Source organism: Plodia interpunctella, chromosome 16 (genome assembly GCF_027563975.2).
Source record: "Plodia interpunctella isolate USDA-ARS_2022_Savannah chromosome 16, ilPloInte3.2, whole genome shotgun sequence".
Taxonomy (NCBI): Eukaryota; Metazoa; Arthropoda; class Insecta; order Lepidoptera; family Pyralidae; genus Plodia; species Plodia interpunctella.
Genome location: NC_071309.1, coordinates 9,262,795 through 9,289,310, shown reverse-complemented (window position 1 = coordinate 9,289,310; position 26,516 = coordinate 9,262,795). Strand labels below are relative to the sequence as shown.

General features: G+C 35.8%; 2 protein-coding genes across 3 annotated transcripts; one reads left to right on the top strand and one right to left on the bottom strand.

Moving 5' to 3' along the window:
• Positions 1-2,015: 2,015 nt before the first annotated feature.
• On the top strand, positions 2,016-4,779 carry LOC128676751 (uncharacterized). Its single transcript, XM_053757062.1, has one exon. The coding sequence runs from the start codon at positions 2,055-2,057 to the stop codon at positions 4,119-4,121; it is 2,067 nt and encodes a 688-aa protein (XP_053613037.1). The 5' UTR covers positions 2,016-2,054; the 3' UTR covers positions 4,122-4,779.
• Positions 4,780-8,027: 3,248 nt separating this feature from the next.
• On the bottom strand, positions 8,028-18,225 carry Cpr97Ea (Cuticular protein 97Ea). 2 transcript variants are annotated; one of them, XM_053757023.2, is made up of 7 exons: positions 17,807-18,077; positions 12,334-12,449; positions 11,632-11,755; positions 10,946-11,080; positions 10,102-10,323; positions 9,224-9,400; positions 8,028-8,343 (listed from the first exon to the last, which is right to left on the bottom strand). In XM_053757023.2, the coding sequence occupies exons 1-7, from the start codon at positions 17,873-17,875 to the stop codon at positions 8,197-8,199; spliced, it is 990 nt and encodes a 329-aa protein (XP_053612998.1). In that variant the 5' UTR covers positions 17,876-18,077; the 3' UTR covers positions 8,028-8,196. The 2 variants fall into 2 exon arrangements, with proteins under 2 accessions (XP_053612998.1, XP_053612999.1); XM_053757024.2 differs by lacking the exon at positions 17,807-18,077 and adding an exon at positions 18,185-18,225 and having other exon boundaries at positions 8,032-8,343.
• Between the last annotated feature and the right edge of the window lie 8,291 nt (positions 18,226-26,516).

Genomic DNA, 26,516 nt, shown 5'->3' with positions numbered 1-26,516 from the left:
ACACATCTCGTGAGAGTGAAAGAAAGAAAGAAAGAAAGAAAAGAAAGAAAGAAAGAAAGAAAGAAAGAAAGAAAGAAAGAAAGAAAGAAAGAAAGAAAGAAAGAAAGAAGAAAGAAAGAAAGAAAGAAAGAAAGAAAGAAAAGAAAGAAAGAAAGAAAGAAAGAAAGAAAGAAAGAAAGAAAGAAAGAAAGAAAGAAAGAAAGAAAACATTTATTTGCCAAAAACATGAGTACAAATAGACAAATTGATGTCAAAATGAATTAGACCTACACGTTTTACCGAATATAGGTATGCAAATATAAATAAATAAAGAGGAGCATGCTATCCACTACAAATCCAAAACAAAAAAAAAATATAATGTACTTATACTAGCCCTAAATTCTATCCGAGTCTATCATTAAAGAAATCATTTAAAGTATAATAACATTTATCAGTTAATAAAGACTTGAGGTGCTTTTTAAATAGATTTAAATTTAAGCTTTTGATTTGGAATTTTGTTGTAAATTTTCGGTGCCATACATACTATGCTGTTACCGAGTAAAGCAGTTTTTGATGGGTGCACATTCTGGATGGACAACCGGGGGGCACTTATATAATGTATTTTATACCTAATTTGTTTGTTAGAAAAAAAAATCTTAGCCCTACCGAGATAAATCCTTGTTTAATAGGAAGTACAGATGCGGGTAATGAAAATAATAATTGAATTGTTATAATTAATACCCAACTAATATTACAAATTGCGAAAATAAGTTTGTTTTGTTTGTCGCGCATTATTTACTGGACCGATTATTATGAAAATTGGTACACGGATAGAAAATAACCTGGAATAACACAGCTGGAATAACATAGTTGAAAATAATTTTGTTATAGTTTATTTTGTCGGCTATGATATTGTAGAAGCCAAAGAATTAAATATCTTATACTATAAATGCGAAAGTTAAGTTTGTTACATCTTCAGGCTATATCTACTCAACTAATCTTCTTGAAATTTTATACACATGAAGTTTGAAGTGTGGAGAAGGACATAGGGTACTTATCATCCCGGAAAAAAAACCGAGGGAAATTAGCCAATTAAAAATAAATATAAAAGTTTTCTTGTTATGTATACTTAGTTATTCTTTTAACGTTACAATAATGATAGTTACAAAGCTTTCTTTTCAGCTTATTTATTGGTGATCTTATTTACTTTAAAACATTAGGTCGCGAAATAATACAAATCAAATCATTGTAATTTTATTAAGTATACTTATTTGCAAGTAGATATGTTTTTGAAGAATGATTACAGTAATAAACATTAAAAACACATTTCAATTAATGACGAATAATGAAGGCAACAATACAATACTATCTTTGTTCGTACATACAATAACGCAGTACTAAGGAGCATTTCATTATACGCGGGGATATTCAGTTCCCACGGCAAATGTAATCATATTTCCCTTACAAAGTCTGAAAAACAATAAGCGAAAAAGGTTATGCTCGTGTTTTGGTGAAAAACAATTATGAGACTTTACGAGTTTCCTTACGCACTTTGATACGACCGCAGGCAAAATTGAATTGACCAACTTCAGACGCAGTTGCGGAATCAAACAGGGAGCCACATAGAAGACAAACATTAATTTCACGCCGACCCAAAAACTGCATAAACCAATTAACAATGACATTGACTACTACCGTGGGAGCCTGAGAACAAATACTTGGCATAGTACAAATTAACAAGCAATATTTTTAAACAATCGAGCAATTAAATATTAGACAATTGTTCGTACAAATATGACCTCCTACGAAAAATTACTAAAACTAAAAAAAAAAAGTGTCCACAAATCCACAGTTTTACAAAACGGCGTCGGACAATTAAACAATTGGGATCTTACTACATAAGTAGATGGGCAGAAAAAAGATTTTCCGTTTCAGATAATGAAATGACAACAATGGGGGTGTTTGCGCAAGTTGTTCGCACGGCGAGGACGCGAGTGGGGCTATATTTTATATAGGCGAGGCGGGCGGCGCGCGCAGCCATAACAAGCCCGCGTCATGACTCTGCGGCTGCCGAGATGATCTTCTTTGTCCTGCTCGCGTGCCTCACCACCACCACCACCATAGCCGACAACAATTCCACCAAAGATGCAACAACAGAACTCCCAACTACCACCAAAGAAATCTTGAAAGCGAGCGAAACTGGCGACCCATCTAAAGTCGAAATTGTCAAACAAATTCGGAGGTTAAACGATGATGGATCCTACACTATCGGATATGAAGCCGATGACGGGACCTTCAAAATCGAGAGTAGGGATGTTTTGGGCAATGTCAAAGGAACCTTTGGGTATATTGATCAGGATGGAGAGATTAAACGAGTGACGTATTCATCGTCGAGTGACAGCACGCCGGTGCCAGTGACCACGACTACTACCACTCCTACGCCAATGATGGTAGTTAGGATGAACAAAACAGTTTCGTCAACAACAAGAAGGCCACTTGCAACGGTTGTGTATCCAACAAGAAGTAGCTACACTACAAGAGGTACGGTGATACAGAATATACCTAGGAGAAGATTATATCCCAGTTCAACAAGACCTGGAGTGAATGCAGTTGAAACTACAACTGAAAAACAAAAGGCTGAAGAAACAACAAGTAATATACTCAACTTATACAAGCCCAAATCGGACGACAGTGTAAAATCTAGGACTCAAATTTTAAAACCGATGGGAACAGCGAATGATGATTTAATAACAAAACAAACAACTACTAAAATACCTTCAACAGTGAAGCCTGTATATGAGCATGTCACTGAAAAAGAACCTGAAAGCGATCCAAATAAAGCCAACACGATTCGACGGGAACTATCTGAGACCAGTCCTAATCCACGTATGATTAGCTTACAGCAATCTGTTGGAGATGATTCAACAGATGTGTATGGAAGCCATCTATCTCTTGGAACAGTGCGTCCTCTATTTACAACGACAACGCCTCGGGCGAGACTCGTGCCTATTCATTCTCTAGTAGCGGCGAGACAAAAAATTCAGCAGCAGTTTCAACAAGCATCGAGTCAGGATCAAGAAACAACTATCGAAGCTAGCACAGGCCGTGTTTTTGATCAAGAAAACGTAGTGACTTCAAATCCAGTGCCGGTAGTTCACATTCCTGATCGGGATACAGACGAGAATATTTATCAACAACATATTTATAGAAGACCTCCGGCGCAAGTTCATTTTCGTACAAATGAGTATCTAAAAGACAACCCTGGAGCTCCAGTACCTATCGGAAACCAGCGGCCCTTTCTCTACGAGTACCAGAACAAAATACTGGAGCCTCAGTTCGTAAGGGAAACCACACCGGCTCCGCAGACCAAAGCAACAACTCCTGAAGCTGTAACAATATTACGACATACTGAAGCACCTTACGAGGTAAGGCCAGTGACTCGTATTATTCCTATACCAGTTGATGAAAGAGGGGTACCTATACAAGGTTATCAGGCAAGACTAGTGAATCCTTATCGTGTCCAGCATCAGACTTTATTCCAACCGCGTTATGATCCAATAGATGAAATGAATTCTATATCAGCTCCAGTTAGCACTCGAGATTTAAAACGCTTGCTACAGATTTTAATTTTGAGACAGAATAGATTGCAAGCTTTAATGGATCAGATAGTCGCTCCTGGACCTCCATACCAACCTCTGCCGTTGTTCAGACAGGAGCCGCAGTATTACAACAGGTATGAAAACGCTCGGCAATACCCCGAGGACGAGCGATACGATTACCGATATGATCAGCAGTATCGACAACAAGAAATGTATACAAATCAGGTGCAAAATTATGATAATCCTCAATACGAAAGCCAGCGTTATGTTCCTAGAAGACGCATGTACACCAGGGCTTATGATAATACTGGTTCTTCTTCAAACCGTGTCGAAGAGGGTCCTGAATTTCTTCCACCTGAAATTAGAGAAGCTCTTCTTCTGAAGATGTTGATGTTAGCGATAAGTCCCGATTTCATGCCAACACCGGCGCCACCTACCGAACTGACCACCGCAGCTCCGATGAGGAAACAAGTGAGGAATGTGCAGATTCTTGGAGAAGAAGGCTCCATGGACGAAGCCAAGAGGGCCATGCAAAGGCAGTAAGGTATTTATTAACAGGCTTGTTTTAATTAATTACTTACCGGAATAATAAATGAAATGGCGAGGATCTTTAAAATTATTTTATTGTTTATTTCTTTATCGGCCAGTAATCGTAATAATTATAATGAATAACTATTAGTAGTTGTTGTATCTGTGTAGTTATATCTAAAAAAATGTTGGTAAATATGCCCAGAATATATCTAACTAGTATATGGAATTTGTTTATCGAAAAATCGGAAGATTACTTGAGACGAGTGAGAAATAAGCTTAGTGTTTGCATGGCGCCGTCGCAATATAATACTCATAATTGTAATGTAAATATTTTGTAAGTTTGTAGTAATGAATTTTAAACTGAACAGTAGTTTTATTATAACTATTATTCCCGCAGAATATCGTAATCGCATCTGTGAAGTAATCACATGACAACTGCAAAATCGCATCTTATTAAAATTAACAAGTGTGTGAAAATATGCTTTGTTATATTAAAATTTAAACCTATTTATGAAAACTCTTAAATAATCTCGGATTTCGAAGACAAAAAACACAAATTAAAAGGAAAATATTTTTCATGCTTGCTAGTTAGTTAGTCAGTCATAAAATTCAAGCTTTGTGTAGCCTACTGTTTTTTAATTTTTAGTTTTTAGAAATCTAGTCGATAATAAAATTCTTGAAAACCATTACACCTATCACATTATTGGAAACTGGTTTATAAAGTAGGTACAATATTGCCCAAAGTAGGATCTAAATATATATGTGGATCAGTATTGAATACAATGCATTGTTTCATCAAGTGTCACATTATCACCCACGTTGTTGTAACTGTACATAATATCATACTCTTAAATGCAAAATAGAATCTGATCAAGTACTTAAATTTACATTTTGCACGGGAGTGAATGTTTATCCAAATTTTTACATTAATATTTTTATTTTAATCAAAACAGTGCAAAGAAAGCATGACACAGTGATTTGTGTGATATTAAATTCAATAAATACTTGACTGGGAAATAGATCAAATAAAGCTATGGCTAAAATAAACGGAATTTACCCTTTCCTAAAAACAAAACCTGAAAACTTACTCTTTTAAATTAAGAAAAACTTAAGTGGAATCCCAGTTAAGTTTTGTTTGGGGTTCATAATACAGTAAATACCTCTATTACTTTGACATTCTATAGATGATTGCTGTTTCCGTGTCGTGTATCCGCTTGAGAGGAAATTTTCAAATGAAAGAGTAAGTTTTCAGGTTTTGTTTTTAGGATAGAGTAAAACGAGCCCCTATTTTACTCACTATCAAGTAACAAAGTTCGCTTCATTGTTCAAAAACCTCGTATGGGAATTTATTTCTAACGAACCTTGTTTAACAATGTACCATTTTGAAATTACCATATCTGGGCAGGCCGCATTTGCAGGAGGAAAGGTGGGCTAGAATAGCCACAGAATGGATCCCTACTGGCTGGCGACGGAGGCCACCCCAGAACAAGATTTTCGTACAATTAGATGCAACAGATAAAAAAGTAGAGGAGTTACGCAACGGACAGGGGTAAATGGTGAAGTGGAGGGGGGCCTTTGCCCAGCAGTGGGAAGCTATAAAAAAATATACGTATCTCAAATTTTAAAGCATTAAACTGCCTCCTATGGTAATTTTGTTGTTCTCTAAAAGTCGTTGACCATCCTGTTGAAGCAAGCGGCGCATGCGTGAAGGCTGCCCATTGTGTGACATTTAATAACTGGGTATTTACCATGTCTACAACCTGCTTCGAATTTAATTGGGCATCAAATTCGATCAAGTGACGTCTGGTATAAAACGACTCGACGAGTATGAATCGGCAAGAAAAGAAATCTGTCACTATTAATTATTTATCACCAACGTCTCACTCAAAAATATTTAACCTTTGGTTTTAATGTTTTGAGAAACTGTTTACTTCAATACATTCATAGCTTACCTGAAAAACCTGTCTGTATTTCATAGATACGTAGACGCTTTTACACGACTTGAATAAATACATTGCTAGTACACTCGAAAAGAAGGTTATCAATCGAAAACAGTAGCTAAACTGTAACCGAATGTCACAAACGCATAATTACAATTGCACAAGTTTCATAATAACGCACAGCATTGTAGTCGTTTTTAGGAGGCCGTGGGACCCCCATTATCTTCTGGGAAGAACCACAACTCCATATGTGTTCGTTCCCAGCGTTGCGTCACGTGTAGGTATGTAGATTCGATCGTAGCTTTAATATCTGACTTACGTGACGGATAACCTGAGATTACGCATGTCAAAAAGTTTAAATGAAATAACGCTAAGCGAAAATTGTTTTCTTTGTGTACAGAAATATGACTGCTCTCTTTCACTGATTCTGGCGTGTTATGTTCATTTGTTTGTTGCACCGAACACTGAGGCCCTCGTAAAATCGGCTCAGATTTTATGACTGGCCTGAGTGGACACACTCTTTAAGAGTGTTGATGTTGGCTATTTGCTGTCAAGGCCTTCATGTGAGGATGTTACGTATGAAACATAGGTACATCAAGTGCAGAGAAGTTGTCAATTTTATGACAGAAAATGCCGTTTGTCGCGCCCTTAACAATATGCTTCTAAATAAGATAATTTATTAGATTTCCTTAGATATTGGTATTCCATATTCCTCACTAATATTCCATCCTATTAATATTGTAAACTAGCTTTTGTCCGCGGCTTCGACCGCGTGTATTTCATAACAAAATCTCAGTAATTTTTTTATCGTCTACTCTGTAAGATTTGATAAACATATATGATTCGAATTCACATTTTTTCTCATCTTAAGTTCAATTTACTGTTTCCCGCTGCGTGTCTCGTGCCGCAAACTTGTCCAATCCCGCTTCCTGTTATGTAAAGTAGATATCCCGTTCCGTTTCTCACTAAAAAAATTTAAAGTAAATCGTCTCCGTGGATTGTTATTTTAATTTTCCTAAAGGACCCTCCTTATTTTCCAAGATGAAATGTCTATAAGATGTTAACCCGGGATTCCGAGGAAATTTTGATTCATAATTAGTTTTTCAATTTCAGACAGACAGACAGCCAGACAGACAGACAAAAATTTCCAAAACTATATTTTCGTCATCTATATCTGTAACTAAGTATATTCCATGAAGAATTAAAAAAATATCCAATGTACAAATTTGGACTTTCTTCAATTATATTATATGTATTGATGCGAAAGTTTGTGACGATGTATGTGTGTATGTTTGTTATTCTTTCACGCAAAATCTACTGGACGAATTGTTATGAGATTTGGTACTTCTTTTATCTCGAAATTCCCACAGGAGCGAAGCCCCGGGACTCAGTTATGAGTTTCATAAATCTTTTTGATCAAATGAACCGTCTCTAACATTAGTCAGTTAGAGTGATCTATTCTAAAATTATTTTCAGATTGTTATATACTCGTAATGATGCATAAAACATTAATTTGGGGTGAGTTGCACCGTCAAATTTGACGTTGGTTTTAACCGGCGCGCCAACGCTGACTTTAATACGAAATTACCTTTGCGTTTTTCGTGCGCACGGCGCTTTACTCCCTTGGGAAATTTGGGATAAATTGTACTTTACATGCTATTCCAGGTTCAATTCTACACATGTACTAAATTTCATAAATATCTGTCCAGTAGATTTTGCGTGATTAAGTTAAGAAACACACTCACATCCAAACTTCGAATTAAATTGTTAGATTCCCCTAAATGTGCTTTCTTCCGTGGATATCGTATGAGGCGACTTTAGGGACACTAGCCCATGAGTTGATAGGTAACAATAGCAGCACCAAGTAAAATTGATGTCATACAAGCGGAGGTTTAAAAATTACAGCGGAATCTTTAAAATCTTTACAAAATTTTATCAATTTTAGGTTTATTTTTACCCTAACTCCGGACGTTTGCGGCGTCACAGCCTTGAATGTAATCGGAAACACGCTAAAGTGAAATGAATGAAGGTTCTGTGCACGCCGTGTGATTCAATAGGTTCAGGTGAATGATGAAATGACTACAAAATATATATTTTTTTTTCTAATAAAAAGTAATCTACATATTTACAAATGAGTTTGTCTTAACCTAATAGGAGCCAAAGGTTATGTCGTGGAGGGGGGCTGCCCCGCCCTGGGGGAGGGCATATTCTTTCAGCAACTGGTCCAGCATAGAGAAGGGTTGGCTCCGTTGCTGGAAATTGTTCGATGGCGCGAATCGCGGCTGAGCGGGCTCCTGAAAATTATTTTTGTAAAAAAAAAAGGTTGAGATATTAAAAAAAAAACAGTTAGAGCGAGTCAGTATCGTGCACGAAAGTATTTAAATGATTAACAATAGCTAGTTGTTCGCCCCGAACTTACACCTCGCAAACACATTTTTTTTTTTTTACAAAATTGTGAATAAATTTCAAAAACGACTGAACCGATTTTGATGCCCCACGAACTTAAAAATTCTATTGGCATTCCTACATACCTTTTAAATTTCATCAAAATCGGACCAACGGTTCGAAAGTTATCGCGTTACAAACAACATATATTTGTATAAAAAATGTATTTTTGCCCCAAGTAGAATGTCGCTTGCTTCGCTCGCTCGGTCAATTAAATGTCACTTTTATAATATTATATTTTTTTATATATCATTATAGTATATTAGAAATGCTTTTTTATTCCAAAATCCGTGACGTCACAACACATACATCATCAGTACCTACAACACTGCCACACAACCTCCATGCTCCATATCAAATTTTATTTTTGACATAAAAAAGAAGTATCACAGCTAATAAACGACGCATATGACGAAAACTAATATAATTAAATCAAATTTATTTTGTAATTGACTTAATTATGTGCTAATGTTAATTCCTACACAATGTATTATTGTTAAATGGAATAAATAAATGGAATAAATGGAAATGGACGCGAATGAACGGACATTGTGTGGTTTATATGTGCGCTTTTTTACCGCAAGGAAAAACCAGCAGTGTACGTTGAAAGCGCCAAAATTTGACGAGCTTTTTGCCTATTTATTTGTTATGTCAACAGTATAGTCAACGTGTCTTTGTAACGCTCACAGTTCACACAACAGCCTTCTTACAAACAAAATTGATACTTACATATTCCTGAGCATATTCAATCTGAGGTTTTGGCGCAAACTGTGGCGCTGGTCTGAAGTCCTGTTGCTTGTGCTGTCTTTGGGCTTGAGGGGCTGGTCGGAAGAAGTCGTTGTCGAACGCTGAGGGGGCTGGGGAAGCGGGTGCAGGGGCGGGGGCGGCGCCCGCGAAGAATGTTGGCTGGAAAAATAGAAAAGATGACGATAAAGCATGGGTTTCTTCAAAAATATTGTATTCAAGATTGTTGCGTTTTAACTGAGTTCGTATTACACTGATTGGTGTAGGAAGTCTTTATTGATAATTAAAATAATAATTAACCCTATAACCCTACTAATATTATAAATGCGAAAGTTTGTGAGGATGTATGTGTGTTTGTTACTCTTTCACGCAAAATCTACTGGACGGATTGTTACGAAATTTGGTACACGGGTAGAATATAACCTGGATTAACATATAGGGTACTTTTTATCCCGAAATTCCCACGGGAGCGAAGCTCCGGGGCGCAGCTAGTAGTTCGCAATTCATTTATTTATTGTGAAACGTAGGTGTTCATTAAATGGTATGTATTAGTTAGGTAAGTCCACTGTCGCCACTAGGGTTTGCAATGTCATAACGAGAAAATATTCTAATACCTTTTCTTTCCTTCTTTTTTGAGTGTGTTGATTGCTGCCACTGGTGTTGGATTTTATTCAAGTCACCTAAAGGCATAAACTGAAGTCTATTGTTATGCGATTCAGAAGAACCTAATTAATGCGGCATGTGGTTCCTGCCGTAAAATATTGTAATCGCGCTAAGTGTCAACAAAGATGTTGTATTCCCAAAGAAGGAAGAATTTTTGTTACTGAGCTTCGAGGCTTCACGGTTGAGAAACAAGGTGTTACCTTAGGCGGAGTAGGCGACTGGTGTCTATACTGTGGAGCCGGTGGAGCTCTGTATTGCTGTGGGGCAGGCTGCGCCGGCGCCGGGGCCGGGGCCCTGTACGCGGGCTGTGAGCGGGGCGCCGGGCGGGGCGCCGGGCGGGGCGCCGGGCGGGGCGCCGGGGCCGGCTCCTCGTAGTCGTAGTCTATTGACTGCTGGGGCGGAGCGCGGTATTGAGAACGACCCTAGTGGATATATATTTAAAAACTTTGTATTGCACATAGAAATATAAAAAAAAAAACGTTGGGAATTTTTAAGAATAGCTCAGACAACTTCGAGACTTGATAATGACATAGTGGAGTCATAGTTAAAATTAGGTTTTGTTTAAATTCAATTGTGCATCCTAATTGCGGCCCGAGCCTTCCTTTCGAAAAAACTGTTTTGTTTGCAAATCTTTCTTCATTTTGTCAGACAAACCCGTCAGAACAAACCCGTGAAACAAACTAAAGACTTTCAAGATTGAGTTTGGAATTATAGATTCTATGCGGCATGAGACATGACCCATTAGGATTGGATTTATAGCCATTAAATTACAAATGTGATACCGGGTTTTCTTTCTATCACATTTGGGCCACACTGCTAAAAGGTTGCCGACAGCTGGTGTAGTCCATACTTAATATTATAAATGCATTATGTCTGTCTGTCACATTTTCTGTTTGTTTTAGTTTGTCTACGAATATTGTTTTAAATAGCTATCGTTATCTACCCGAGGTCAAACAAAGACAACTACGGGCGAAACTGCGAGCAACAGCTAGGTTCTAAATAAACTGATTTTGCCTCATACAAGATACAAGATTTGCTTCCTACTTGTGTATGCGTCTTGCTAGGTCTGAGGCCTTCGTCCCTGGTGGACTCATCAACCAAGGTAGGGGGCGCCACTGTGATACCTTCACCCGCTGGCTGGAATCCATACTTGTTTGCTCCATACTCGATCACGCGCAACTAAAAAACAAATATTATTTAAAAATCGGGTAAACTATACATACATATATATCAAAAATATATTTATGCCCCAAGTTGACTTGAGATTATGATAGATATAGGTACGATACAATAATAGCTAACTTTTTACTTTTTTAACGTCTTCTAACTGACTTTTTCTTTCCGGTCGACGTGGTTGTTGATCAACAGCAATAATGATAAAAAAAGGTATATAAACATAGATTTATATAACAGCATATAAATCTGTATATTGGGTTTTTTGTTCATATTTTGTTTTTCTGAGAGGTACTTAATGGTAATGTTTTATACTTACTTTGTTTTTATATGTGAGGACCTTTAAATGGCCGAATGTTTCTTAAACGTAGTATTTTGTATGTATGGCCGTTGGCCTCATAAATGAAAATAAAACTAGTGATGCCGACAACCGTGCGAAGTGGAGACGAAAAGCTAGGAAAGCGTACCTTGGGCTCCGATGGTCAATGGCTGCGGAGGAAACCGGGAAACGCTCAGATGTGAGAGAGATTCTAAAATAAAATAAAAATACTAATCACCTTGCCAGTATCGTCCTTGTAACCGTACTTCCCTTTCACTTCTCCGTTTTGTGCCTTGGTCTCGATCTTGAAGGAGCCGTCTGCAGCCTCATAGCCGTACGTGTAGGATCCATCCTCGTTATGTCTGAAATTTCAGGTAGGTGGGTATAGTCAACACCGCACGTCAAGTTACTCTGCATGAAGCTCTGTGCTGTGGTAATAGAATTTGCAATGATTTTGAATGTATTGACGTGCTATCGACTACAGGACAGTAACAATTAATAATAGAGAAAAAAGATTGACAGTTCGCCGAACTTTGACAGGTTCGGCATACATTGCTGGGTTTTCATTGCGGTAAATAAAAGCTCTCATACAAACAACGCAATGTTTGTGCATTCGTGTCGGCATCTATATGAGTTCGGCGAAAGTTCTCCACCTCATGGTTATTAAATAAATATAATAAATATATTAGGACAAACCACACAGATTGAGCTAGCCCCAAAGTAAGTTCGAGACTTGTGTTATGGGATGCTAACTCAAGGATACTATATTTTATAACATTTTATAACGAATACATATATAGATAAACATCCAAGACCCGGGCCAATCAGAAAAAGATCGTTTTCCATCATGACCCGACCGGGTATCGAACCCGGAACCTCTCGGTTCAGTGGCAAGAACTTTACCACTGCGCCACCGAGGTCGTCAAATTATTATTTATACCTATTAATTTGCTTGAGGATAGGCACGGGCGTGGAGGTGGGCTTGTCAGCAATGTACCGCGGCGCTCGCTCGTCCTCGTACTGCGCACACGCAGCGCCCACCAGGCATAACACGAACTGAAAAAATTTCATGATTATTACATTATGTCTTCACATTATCGGCGAATTCCGACTAGAAAAAAGCTCTCTTAAAAATTACGCATTGCGTAAATTTTTAGGAGAGCTTTTTTATCGCAAGGAAACACAAGCAATGTACGTCGAAACTGCCAAAGATCAGAACTCTTTACCGATAGTCGGCATCAGACTTAGATCTTAGGTCTCGGTGGCGCAGTGGTAAAGTGCTTGCCTCTGAACCCGGTTCGATCCCCGGTCGGGTCATGATGGAAAACGATTTTTTTCTGATTGGCCCGGGTCTTGGATGTAATTATGTTATAAAATATAGTATCGTTTATTTAGTATCCCATAACACAAGTCTCGAACTTACTTTGGGGCTAGCTCTCAATATATATATATATATTTTTTATGATCAGCATCTTAACCGTATACTTAGATCACAGCTGGACTTTCCATACAGTTTGGAGACCGATTTAAAGGAAACAAATGGTACGTCAAAATAGAACTTATAGGAATGCAGCCAGTATTACAAAAAGCAACCGGAGTCAGACACTAGCGGACAGAACTGACCTATGACAAAGTTCATTTTACCATCGACTAGAATATCTAATATTACATTAAATCCAGCAGATATATTCCTTCTAGCCACATGCAGACATGTTCAAAGTTTTTCATAAACTTTGAATCTTAGTACAAATAGAAATACGTCGAGAAAAAAAAATGGTAGCTCAATGGCTAAATACCTAAATTGTTAAGTTAATTGTAAAACAATTACGATACCATAACAATTCCAATCAATTTAGTTTCAACATCTCAAATGTTATGACAGACATATAAACAGAACCACAACGTTTCCAATACTTGCAATGACAATAATTGGTGCAAATATTTGTGACAACCTTGACACTAGAATGTGCGCTACAAAAAGTAAAATAAAGTTTATGTGTCCCAAGAATAAAGACGAAGCGATTTTTACTTTATCTTTAAACTTATAAAAAAAACTCAACTATTATAAAAAAAATATGTTTTATATTAGGACAAATCACACAGATGGAGCTAGCCCCAAAGTAAGTTCGAGACTTGTGTTATGGGATACTAACTCAACGATACTATATTTTATATAGATAAACATCCAAGACCCGGACCAATCAGAAAAAGATCATTTTCCATCATGACCCGACCGGGGATCGAACCTGGGACCTCTCGGTTCAGTGGCAAGAACCTTACCACTGCGCCACCGAGGTCGTCAATATATTAGGAGGCCAGAATTAAAACTGATAGAGAAATGACTTATTTACTAGACATAACAAAAATAATTTTATTTACGTATATAATTTACGAACGAGTAATGAATATACTTTTATTTACACATATTATTTACTTTTCATTAATGATATCACTAGAATGTAAATGTAAATGTTCTTATATCTGTGCTATAGATCAATCACAGATAATTAACTTTTGGTAAAAGTAAATTGATGACGATAACTATTACATATTTTGTGATTATTTAATAATTATTATTATTTCCGCACAATTACATAATCGAAAAATATCTTTAGGTGAAGATTTTTTTTCCTTCAATAATTTCCGCTTGTACTTAAATTTCTGCTAAATTACATTTGTCTAGCACTAATAGTATCTCAGTTGTCTCTCCAACGTGTGAGTAGACTTCTCTGAGTTAGGTCGATGACGGACAAACACAAGGAGACACAAGACCAAACTATAAAAGGGTTCCTTTTTTACACTATAAGTATTTTTTAAACAACAAGTTTTTCCTTTAACAGCTCATCAATATAATCAGCGGCTCTCTCAACACTTGCACCACAAGCCAAATGTCGCAAGTTTTACGCATTGTTGCATTAACGTGTCAAAGTATTGCCAACCCGTAAGTTCCTGTATCACGCCTCCTATGTGCGTAATACTTAAGTAAGTTTTAACGTAATTTGTTCACCGTTAACAATTTATGTTATTTAGCTATCTGACTGGATACAGAATATAATGATTAAATGTCATTTTACGACGACAAATTACAATGATTATGCACCTAAACCTTCCTCAGGAATCACACTATTCTATTGGTGAAAACCGCATGAAAATAGTTTTTGAGTTTATCGCGAAATATTAGAAATATTCAACTTGATTCGTCGAAAAGGACAGTTATATTATGTCATATCGTAACATACGTACAATTTTAAATTGCACCATCAATGATCAAACTTAACCGGGATAACTCTTACGCATCCGTGAGAACCATCGATTGTGGAAACATATCACTTTCAACTAGATCATGGCATTATAGAGTGATTTCTTTATTAGACATAGACAGACTTATCTTTTTTACATTCGATTAGAGTAAGGTATTCCACCTAACTAAGGGGTTCGGGGTATCACAGCCGAGACTGAAACCGTTGCACGTAAAGATGAGAGAGTAGGTGACGCTGGATATCAGAGATAATAGAAATGAACCTATGATTCAATATATAACTGTCATCAAATATCGTTTATGATCCTATGGGAATTCCGGTAAATATAAAATTTGATCGGTAAAATTATATATTTATTTGATTGGCTGCTGGAGATTTCCATGTGGTGTTAAGCCGACCATTTACTATATTAATGTACACGATTTTTGTATTTATGTACTATGCATTTTTACATATAATAGTATAATGTAAGTTTATTATATTATGTGTTACTTTTTAGCGCCGCGATTCTGTTTGACATAATAGTTAGCTGCGCATGTTTGTTTTAAGCATTCAGTTCGCCATTTGTTTATAAGTATGTTTGCTTATAACTTTATTAACTAGAACAACAATCGATAAATAAAAAAGATGTCAAAAATATGACGACCTCGGTGGCGCAGTGGTAAAGTGTTTGCCTCTGTACCGAGAGGTCTCGGGCTCGATCCCCGGTCGGGTCATGATGGAAAATGATCTTTTTCTGATTGGCTCGGGTCTTGGATGTCGATCTATAAATGTATTTGTCATAAAATATAGTATCGTTGAGTTAGTATCCCATAACACAACATAAGGACGTCGTGATTCCCAAAGCGAAATCTTCATAATTCATCCCAGTGTTCAGCTATAAATTACTTAGTATAGATAGACAATTATATTCTGCATAAATATATTCTCGCATTCTCAGACATCCAATCTATAAAGGTCAAGGGCTTTGTTGCAATTGCACCTATTTGATCGGCCATTTTGTTGACATAATTGAATGGAATATTTGATATACTTTATCTGCAGCGCCCAGCTATTTGAAAATCTAGTCGGCCTTACTATAAAACTACTTTCTGTCCTTTGTCACAAACATTTCCTGATTTCATTTATTAATTATATTTAATACAATAACTCACCAATCCACCTTGATGTCGTGTGGTGGATTATGCTAAAGACCGCCCTCCATATCAAATAACAACAACAGTTCCCTAACTTTTCTTAGTCATTTTCTTGTCATTATAATGACCTTTTTCCACAACTATCTATATCCGGTGCTTCATTTACCTTTGTCCATCCTTTTTCATATAATTCCTGGATATTTTGATTCATATCATTCCACGCTGACATACCCACAAGCGCTGGTGCTCAATCGTGTTTTATAAAATACCAATTAACCATATCAGCACAGAATTCAGAAGTGAATTTTTTGAGTTGTCTTACAGAATCGCAACGCAATCTTTTTATCTTCAAGATGACAAAGCTACTGAATTAAATTATGATATCCGACATGCTTATGATCAAATTCAACACAAGTCTTGCCTGTTTTGAATTTATTTAATACAGTTTAAAAAACAGATAAAGTACCTGTTAGAAATTATTAATTTCCCACAAAACAACTTCAATTACAAAATTAAATTTGTAATTCATATTTGAAACAGACCAGCCATGAAAGGAAGTAAAGCTTTTTATCTTTATCAAAAGGGGACTAAAGGCTCTAAAAGCTGTTGTCCTTCGTTTCAGTTCAAATGTTGTTAACCCGAGCTCGAGCAGGGAAACTAATGGATAATATATATGGATATTTTTTCTCTGAAACCATCATTTTTTATCTATTATTGGATAATACACATGAATATATATAAAGGGGAAAGTTTGTGGGTATGTTTGTTACTTCCTCACGCACAAACGTCTTTGCAAATTTTAAGAAATTTGGCATTGAGATAGCTGCCACATTGTATTTAACACATTTTTATAGAAAACTATACTACTTTTTACTAAATTTCTTTGTGTGGCATAAGTAAACATGTTTTTCTTTCAAAAAAATAAATCGATAAAAATGTGACTATGTGGCGCTAGTGTGCGGAATAGCGCCTTACGTAATGCTCTAAATGTGAAAGATTATTTAACATATTTATTTCTAAATTTTAGTTTATTTGCTTAATTCATACGCTGTAGTATCTACATAGCAGTGCAATAAAATCTTTCAAGGGCAAGACATTAAATATAATGGCCGCGCATTTTTTTTTAAATTTCATTTCGTAATGTTGTTAACGTTGATTACAAAATATTTCTTTCATTTTAATAACAAACGTTACTTTTAATTGCCACACGAAGTTATAGGAAATGATATAGTAAAAGTTATATAGGATAACAGCGATTTGTGCGTGGGGTTCGTACAAGCCAATCAGAGGAATGGTGATTCTATACACTAGATAATTATAGCATTTAAACATGTTGGTTAATTTTATAAGTTTCTCTGTCCATGCCGCTTGTAATAAAGACGTGCAAAGTGTAAGAAGACTAATATACTTAACTTGTGTATTATGTATAGTGCTAGCTGTGGCTTTGCTCGTGTAAATGTACCTACGCTATCTCACTCCAGCATAGGCAAGCAAGCACTCCATCTACCCACATAAAAATCACCCCAATCAGATGCCCTTTTAAATGTAAAAGAAGGACAAACAAACTAAATATCTCTTTCCTATTTATAAATCAAATAATTTATTCCGAAATCAGACTATCACAGGCGCTTTTTCATGCCCTATAGGAACGACCACTGCTGAGACGAAATGCCTATAATATAATCTTAACATGGATTGATATAGAAGTGTATGTAATAAGAACATAATATACAGAGATACCGCTCACGTCCTTATCTCTTAAATATATGGTAGATGGATAGTTAGGTAATTTAGCTAATAGTGTCATTAGGACATAATATAATTATTATATTCTATATACTAAGGTTCATTACATACCCGAACAAAAAAAATAATCCATTTAATATGTTCTGTACTGTACCTACTACATACTTTTCTCTTTTAGTAAGTACTACTATTATATTGTATTGTACTATTATATAATATTATGTTGACTATTATATTGTAAATTACAATTAGCACGGATATTAGTACGCACGATATAGCACGGATCACACTGGGAATCGAACCAATGACCTCGGGAGAGTCGAACTATCGTATCAACCATTCGTTGTTATTCAATTATAAAGTCCTTGGTCCACAAAAGGTATTTCACAGGTGCAAAATCTCAACCACTATAATTTAAACTCCACAGAACAAAGAAACCTGTCCGTTGTGACGTCACTTATCCTTATCACACCGCTTATTATCAACTTTATCACGTCAATAATTATTCACTTTCACGTTAATAATCGATATAAATCACACAATTACATTACACCTTTGCCACGCGAAATGAAAAAATAATTAAGTGACGTAAATAGTTTGACGTTTGTATTATTGACATTTATGTTTTTAAATTTAGAATAGAACGTACCAATTGTACAAGAGACGCCATTTCGTCAAGTCGGAGGCGCGGCGCGGTTGCAACTCGCTTTTATACTTCGAAGGAACCTTTCACTATTGCCTGTAAGGGTGTCGGGGTGTGATATGGGGGTGAATACTTACCGTCTAGGAATGCTACCCTTAAATTTTAAGAGGATATTCGTAATTTTAAAACTTGTCCCTCTATATTCTGCTAATTATATTAGATTTTGCGCGAGGATTCGCTCGCATGTATTTCCCAAAGGAACATTATTATGTTCCGGGATGAAAAGTACCGTATGCCCTTCACCATACTTTTGACTAAGTATGTATGCAAATTTTATAAAAAAAAGAAATCCTTAAATTCCAAAGATTCGGCTATGATTTTACGCCGCCATTATACCGCCTGCCTGATGTCAAACCCCATTAGGAATACTATTGCTGTCTTCATTAAGTATATAATAGACAGCTATGATAGCTCATACTTGGAAAGCTGTCTGAACACAAGTTATCCTAGCACCGACCACGTTCCTATTTAAGTGTCCTGCGTTTAAAAATATAAAAATGGGTTCCGTTCAACGCTCAGATGAAAGATTTAATAAAACTAAAATAATAGATAATTACAGACAGTTGGTAATTATCACAAATTACTTCATTATTATGGAAAATGTGTAGAGTGTTTTTTGCTGAATCTGACGCAGATTGTATCTGCTGGGAAATTTATGCCGGCAAAGTCGCGGGCATAATCTGTAATAAGCACATAATTTGGCATAAAGATGCTTTCAAATTTCGCAGCTCTTGACTCTGTCTACCCCTTAAGGAACAAACGAGACACATTGTCTATATACATTATACAGAATTATTTAAACCAAGTATTTAAACATACATGTGTACTTGTATGTTATGCCTAATGTAGAAAATATGTCTCATACTTTATATATTAAACTCAAGACATGCATCTGTCTTGTCAATCTGGTGGTGGCGTCGTGGGCCGGGTCGTGAGGTTCCCTCTATTATGGTTGAGCTACGCGATGGCTGTCCCATGCGTCAACTCGTGAACGGGTGCTGCCAGAGGGAACTGGTCATCTCGTTTCTCATATATTTTCATGTAAGTTAATTGTGTTTCACATCTATCTATATATTATAATCAGCACTCGGATCACAATCATAACCTGTTTTGATATACCTTTTGACTATATACATTATGTACTTTTATATATTATTAGAAAAAAAAAGATTGTAAGAAACAATAATGGTAACCCGATCTGGCATGATAGGGACCAACACTGTTCAAATGAGTTTCTTTCGGCATTTCTTCTCAGCAGTGGTCGTTCCGAAATGCCAGTAGTTTGTAGCTTGTGAGAAATAACTATAAATATATAAAAAAGTGCCTGTGAAGGTCTAATTTCTGAATAAATGATTTGAATTTGAATTCTTATTAAATCTTGAGTAAAGACGCCCCGAATCCCAATTATTTTTAAAAATATTCTGTGGATTCCACCTCAATAAAGAATACATTAGGACATTTCAGAAATAGCTATTCAAGGGGCTTACCATGATCTCTTATTGCGATGCAGTTCAGGCCCTAAACTGATTCATTTTAGGTTCCTAAATTGAACTGAGTTGCATTTGAATCGTTCCGTAAGAGTTGATGGTAGGCCGCTGGTCGCAGAGCATTGCTGAGCAAGTCTGAGCATTTAGCCTCGATGACATTCTTAGCAAAGGTCGACAATCGGTGCAACTATCTCTAACTAAACCATATTATTCATTTATTTGCGAGGACAAAGACGGCACGTTGTCGGCCATTTCGCACCCAATCCTCTACGCGCCCGTCCGGGACGATCTCAGAAAGGTAGTTTAGAGGTGCTAGATGGATCGACGATGGATGTAAAATAAATTGCTTGTAACAACTAGATAAGTATGGCCCAGGACAGAGATGGTTGGCGTGGACGGAAGGCGGCCAAAATGTCCCTTCCCCAAAATGTCCCTTCCCCAAAATGTCCCAAAATAATATCCAGACGGATTGACAGACACACGAGTGATCCTATAAGGCTTTAATTTTTTCACTTGTACGGAACCCTAAAAATGTGCCATCATAATTTAAAGACCTGAATAAAATTATTAAAACCACACACTGATTTTGGTGCAGCATTTACCAGTAGGTCATAAAGGGCTGCAAACATGGATAAAAGAATATTTTTGATCTATGGCTGCAAATGATAATGAATAGAGCTGTCTGTGTGCCGAAGGCAGTAAATATAAATAAATATAAATTCAACGGTTTGGGCTTTCCATACAGTATTAATGTTTTACAGTTACCGTAGCCAAATGGCAAAAACGGGAGCCTTACAATTCGAAACTTTCGTCATGTCCGTCATTTTCATTCCTCTTATTGCTTCTTCTATTATTTCGTCTTGTAAACAATAAAATGTCTCAATTCATATATAAATAAATGGCTTTAAAATAAAATGTATTAAAACTTTCAGAATACTTTCCATTTCATACTTGTTTGTGATATAAGTAGATCCCCTGCAAATATAATGTCAGATGCCCTGTATCAATAAAATGCAATCTGCACGCGGAAGGGGCCGCGGCCTTGCGACCACTTTCATACGCGACAGACAGACATACAATACTTAATCACAACATTGCACAGCTAGGGAAAATGTAGCTCCGATACTAAGCTAATAATAAGCGTTAACTAGCTTTGTTTACAATGCATTATTATGATAACAATGACTTGATAGTGCACCGGAACGATTCCCGACGAGGGAACTCCTCAACATGTTCAATCATTTTTGTGACAAAGTTTTTTACTGACTTATCTTTACTTATTCGAGGTTTTATTCGGGACTGCGTTGCCGCCGTTGTTTTGTATCTTGTGAGAAATAACTATTTAATATAAAAATCGACGTGAAAAATTCCCTGTGAAGGTCTTATTTCTGAATAAATGATTTGAATTTGAATTTTCAAAGCTCGGAGTCAGGATGATAATTGAAGATGTTTTCTCGATCAGGTATGATCTTTTTAGGGAATGCTGTTGTTGCCTTCTACAGTTAAGTCTTTAATATTTCTTTGTCATCTCTTACGACATCCGTGGGCGTAGACAGGAATACAGAGGAGGTCCTCGAATGTTATTCGACGATCTCGGTGGCGCAATGGTAAAGTGCTTGCCTCTGAACCGGGAGGTCCCGGGTTCGATCCCCGGTCGGGTCATGATGGAAAATGAACTTTTTCTGATTGGCCCGGGTCTTGGATATTTACCTGTATATGTATTTGTTATAAAATATAGTATCGTTATGTTAGTATCCCATTACACAAGTCTCGAACTTACTTTGGGGCTAGCTCAATCTGTGTGATTTGTCCTAATAATATATTTATTTTTTATTATTATTCTCAGTTACTCTAGAGTCTGAAACGGTTTTCCGACAGTTGCTTCGTCTACGAACATTTCGTCGACAGAATGTTTCGACATCGCGCGTTTGAACGATAGAACCCTTCATCCACGAACGATTCGCCGACAGAATAGAGGAGACATTCTGTTGGCGAAACGTTCGTAGACAAAGCAATTGTCGGAGATCCGTTTCAGACTCGTTATTCTATACAACAGTTACAGGCCAGTTATTATTGTTATTAGATATGAATTTAGATGAAATTAAGTAGATAAGTTTAGCGGCCAATAAGTGCCTTTCGTGGAATAGGTTAAAATTCGCGCATGTGCCTTAAATGATTACCCCAGAATATAACCTGGAGTAGCTGGAAAAAGTAGGAAAGCGGAATCTGGGCTTCCACTGGGTTGGCACAATTCTGGGTTGAGAGAGGGAGATAGCTATGACCTCGAGTCGCACGTGAGCTATTTTTTTTATTCCGAAATTCTAAACATAGAAAATGATCATAAGCAATATGAGACCTGAAAACATTACACTCATTTTATAAAATTCAAGTAATGCGATCATAAGGAAGTGACATTTGGTCTGCAGAGCCGAGCGATACTTGTTCACAAGTCATTGATTTATTTACGTAGACTCGAAGTGAAATAGACACGGCTCTTCCTTTTTTTCGCATTAAATTACAATAGATCACGCACCGAAATCAGAGAATTATTATTGATATCTTTGTATATTTAAATTTATAAATAGAAAAAAGGAAGGACTGTGAATTAAAATCTTTCATCCGTTGATACTATTGTCCATGAAAACTCCCGTTTATTCTAGTTTCAGATTATTATACAAACGATTGTACATATTAATCTGACACATTTTATTTTATTTATTATGTTGGGTACGTGTATGTAGCTACAGTCAATGTTTATTGTATAAGTAATATATCAATCGTAGTTATATATCTCCTTCCTCACTGTTAATATACACACACACCGTTCGCAAACTGATTCAGGTCTCATATGAAAATTAGTGTATCGCCCCTCTGGGTGATATGTGTACTGAGATGGGCCTTTTTGTATTGCTGCAACACAGTACACTCGCTCAATTGTGCTATGTGAATACTGCGTTTTATTTTGTGTTTTTAGTCTGGTTGTGTATTGTGTTGTTGTTTTACAAATAAATGTTTTATCTATCTATCTATCTATCTATTAATCTGACACATGGGAATGGTTTGTAAGATGATCGATCTATAATTAAAATAAATAATAATACAAAGACAAAAAGCTTGAGTTGGCCCTAATGTAAGCCCGATAACCTATATATATATATAGTTGAAAATACCTATACCTATACCTATATATATATATATATATATATATATATATATATATATATATATATATATATATATATATATATATATATATATATAGTTGCCTATTACATATTCATAGATCTTCATAGTCGTATTCCTCATGGCTGAGGCTCGTGGTCATTACATGAAATGAAAACACGTAACAAATTTCTCGGCATTGTTAATAAAGTGGTTTGCCATTGCCTTTTCTATTTCACACACAAGTTAATAATCAACCAGTGTGCAGGTTTCCTCACGATGTTTTTCCTTCACCGGAAGCAAGTGATGGTCGATGAAAACTACTATACACGAGTCAGATTGGTATACAAACTCATGTTCAATGTTAATTTTTAATTTTTACCATTATGAAACAAAACATTATCAAACCCGAGACCTCCGATGTAGCAGTATGATTGTTAAGCTATATAGATTATAGTGTGTCTGTCTATTCATTTATTAAATGTCAGCCATCAGCATTTTGTCTTAGTTTCATTCAGAGTCTGAATTATCGATCTACCGTTTTGATTGTCGTGATTATTTGTTTTCTTGTCGGATTATAATATAGGAAAAACGACTGTATTTCCCTGAATAAATTTGCATACGTACAATCTCACCTCTATACATAATTACACATACAGTTACGCTCACTCTATATACATACTTTCTGATATGCAATTGCAACCATCTTTTTATATAAACTTACAAATCTACTCATGGAAGAGCGGAGTCTCCTAACACAGGTATTGTATACTTAAAAGGAGACTTCAGCCACTATTTTTGTTACCACTCTGTAACCACTCTATAAGTGTAATGAATAAATATTTTTTTTTATCGAACAGTGATCGATTATTTACTTTTGATTTATTTTCACTTCTGTATTTCAATAACTCTACGCAATGTAATTCAGGGCGTGGCCACGCGTGTCGCTAGTAGAGCGACTGCGACGTTAAATTGAAGGCGCTAAGTAGTTTAGAGTTTCCGCTGACCTTACTAACTATATATATTAAGCAATTACTGTGTACTGTACAGGTATTTAGATTTGATTTATTCAAAATTACATTATCACCTAAAACTGTAACGACCTAATAAACATTACTTGGTTCTTTTTCATGAAAAAAGGCGGGAATAGAAAACTTTAAATATTGTTTGTTTTCGGGTTTATTCTAATTACGTTGTAAAGCGAGTGTAAGCATCAATTGCACCCTCGAATTGCAGCCCAAGATATAGATCTTGGATCCCTTCCTTAGCCACGAAACATCGGAGCCAAGGGACCCAATTTCTTCCCAAAATTCTGGCTCAAACCCAACTTTTATTATTAACCGAATTTCTGAGATTACACTTTGAAAATAATCGGCGAAAACCCATCTCCAGGATTTTCTCACTTCCACCGCCGACACACACGGTCAATAGCATTATCAGAACACACTTGATAAATAATGACACTGATTTAGTAATTTCAATATCAGCCTTGCAACTCACACTTGACATTTTCGGCAGTCACATTACTGGTCGAAGTGGTCGAATGTATGTAAGACTGCACCATTTTATGTGAAACTTTCAAATTTCTTTGACCAACTAAGATACAAATTCTTAACAGACTAGAGACATAATCTTTATGCTGAATCTGTTTTCTAAGTTATCGAAGTTTCGCCATTCAAGTGTTATTTTTTCTTGGAGCTGAGAAAATTGTCGAAAGGAAAAAATACTTCTTAGTCTTGTCCCAAATTTTTTTGGGGTTAGCTCTCCCTCTCCATTAGCAGTCCACTCCACTCCAGGTTATGTGTGGTTGGTTGAAAAGAAAAAAAATATTTAAACTAAATTTTTCTCAGTGTTTTCGTGAAATATATAAATTTAATTTACAATATAAGTAGGTCACTGGGTATATTTATTATCTTTTTATATTGTACTTATGTCAGTAACCTGAAATAAAGTGAATTGATTACGTCTGGTCTAAATGATTTGTCAATGAATAATCGACTGGTCGAAATGTTGGTTCCATATTGCATAACACTATAGTATGTAAGGTCAGCTACTCACACCGGATGCAGATCAGATCAGGCTACGTTTCCGACAGTACCAGCTATTATTCTTATTATAATCACATTAATCTTAATTGGAATTCAGATGATTTCCGAAATACTTGAAATTGCGGACTGTACATAAGTACTTTGATTTTTAATTTTTTGTCCTTTTGATTTTGGTATACATACTTTTGGTGTTTTTTTTTAATTTTGTAAATTATTTAGAACCGAGGCCCATCCCTTGTGTGAATACTTTTTATTTCAACTTATTACTTCAAAGTCGTAGTGGATTATATTGGCATTCAGATGTTGGATGGGTTCGATTCAAATTCAAATTCAAATTCAAAATTCTTTATTCAATTTAGGATGATATACGTCACTTATTGACGTCAAAAATTACTTAAACTAAGTCTACTGCCGGCTTCCAAAGCGCAGGTGAAGAAGAAGCGGCGCAACAAACTTAACCGCAGCCTTTTCTCCAAGGACGTCAATATAGGTCTTATACATATATTAAAAATTAGGAGGACGAATTTACATCATTATTAAAAATGTTAAAATTTGAATAAATAAATAAAATTAAAATTGTATTTCCAATAAAATTATTGAAAATTGTCACACAAAATATATATATATATATATAAATAAATAAAAAGCTAAATATACAAAACGTACGTAATAATGTCATAAATCAGTTACATATGTTATGAGGATACTGCACCATGCTTGGGCCAGACATTATTGTCGTTCACATAATCATCAGACTTGTAATATGCCTTTTTACAAAGTACTTCTTTTATATAATTTCTAAATTTTTTGTCCGGCAAATCAAGAATCCATTTAGGCAATTTGTTATAAAAACGAATACAGTTCAAACGACAGTACAAAAGACGTTCTAACTTTGGCCAATCGATGCCCGGAGACATACAATTTATCTTTATTAAGTAAGGCTCTATCAGTATAATCACCAACTTTTTTAAATAAGTTTAAATTTTTCCGGACATGCATACGATATGCATGCATGCGATAAACATAGTAGGCCATTTTCATCAACCATTTTTTAGTCTCAATTATAGGATTTATGTCCGGAAGTTTTCAACTTTTTTGTAATTTCATTTAATTACTTTAATTTGTGGGTATGCACTAATTATTATAATTTCCCAATTTTATGTCTCTGTCTGTAGTGCGAATGATGTGATAATGTTCTTGAACAGATTAAGGAATTTGAGCCCTACAGGTACCTAAATAAGTATAAAATGTGTAATTATTTTGTGCAATAAACTTGAAACTTGAAAAGTTTCTTCTTTGTGATTCTATCTAGAAATGTATTGTACGAAAACACCTAAGAACTACTTACTAAATTACTTATATTTTATGTAAAACAAAATATATAAGTACAGACAATGAACTCATTCCATCATAATGTTGGGTCCATCCTGTAAACCGGCAATAGATTTGGAGAATTTGTAAAATTGGAAATGACAAAAAGAAAAATAAAATACTTAAATCTAATACCTAATATTTCGTATGTCTATCGTTTGTTGCCAAATAAGGACACTTTCTCATAACAGCAGGAAAAGAAAACAATAG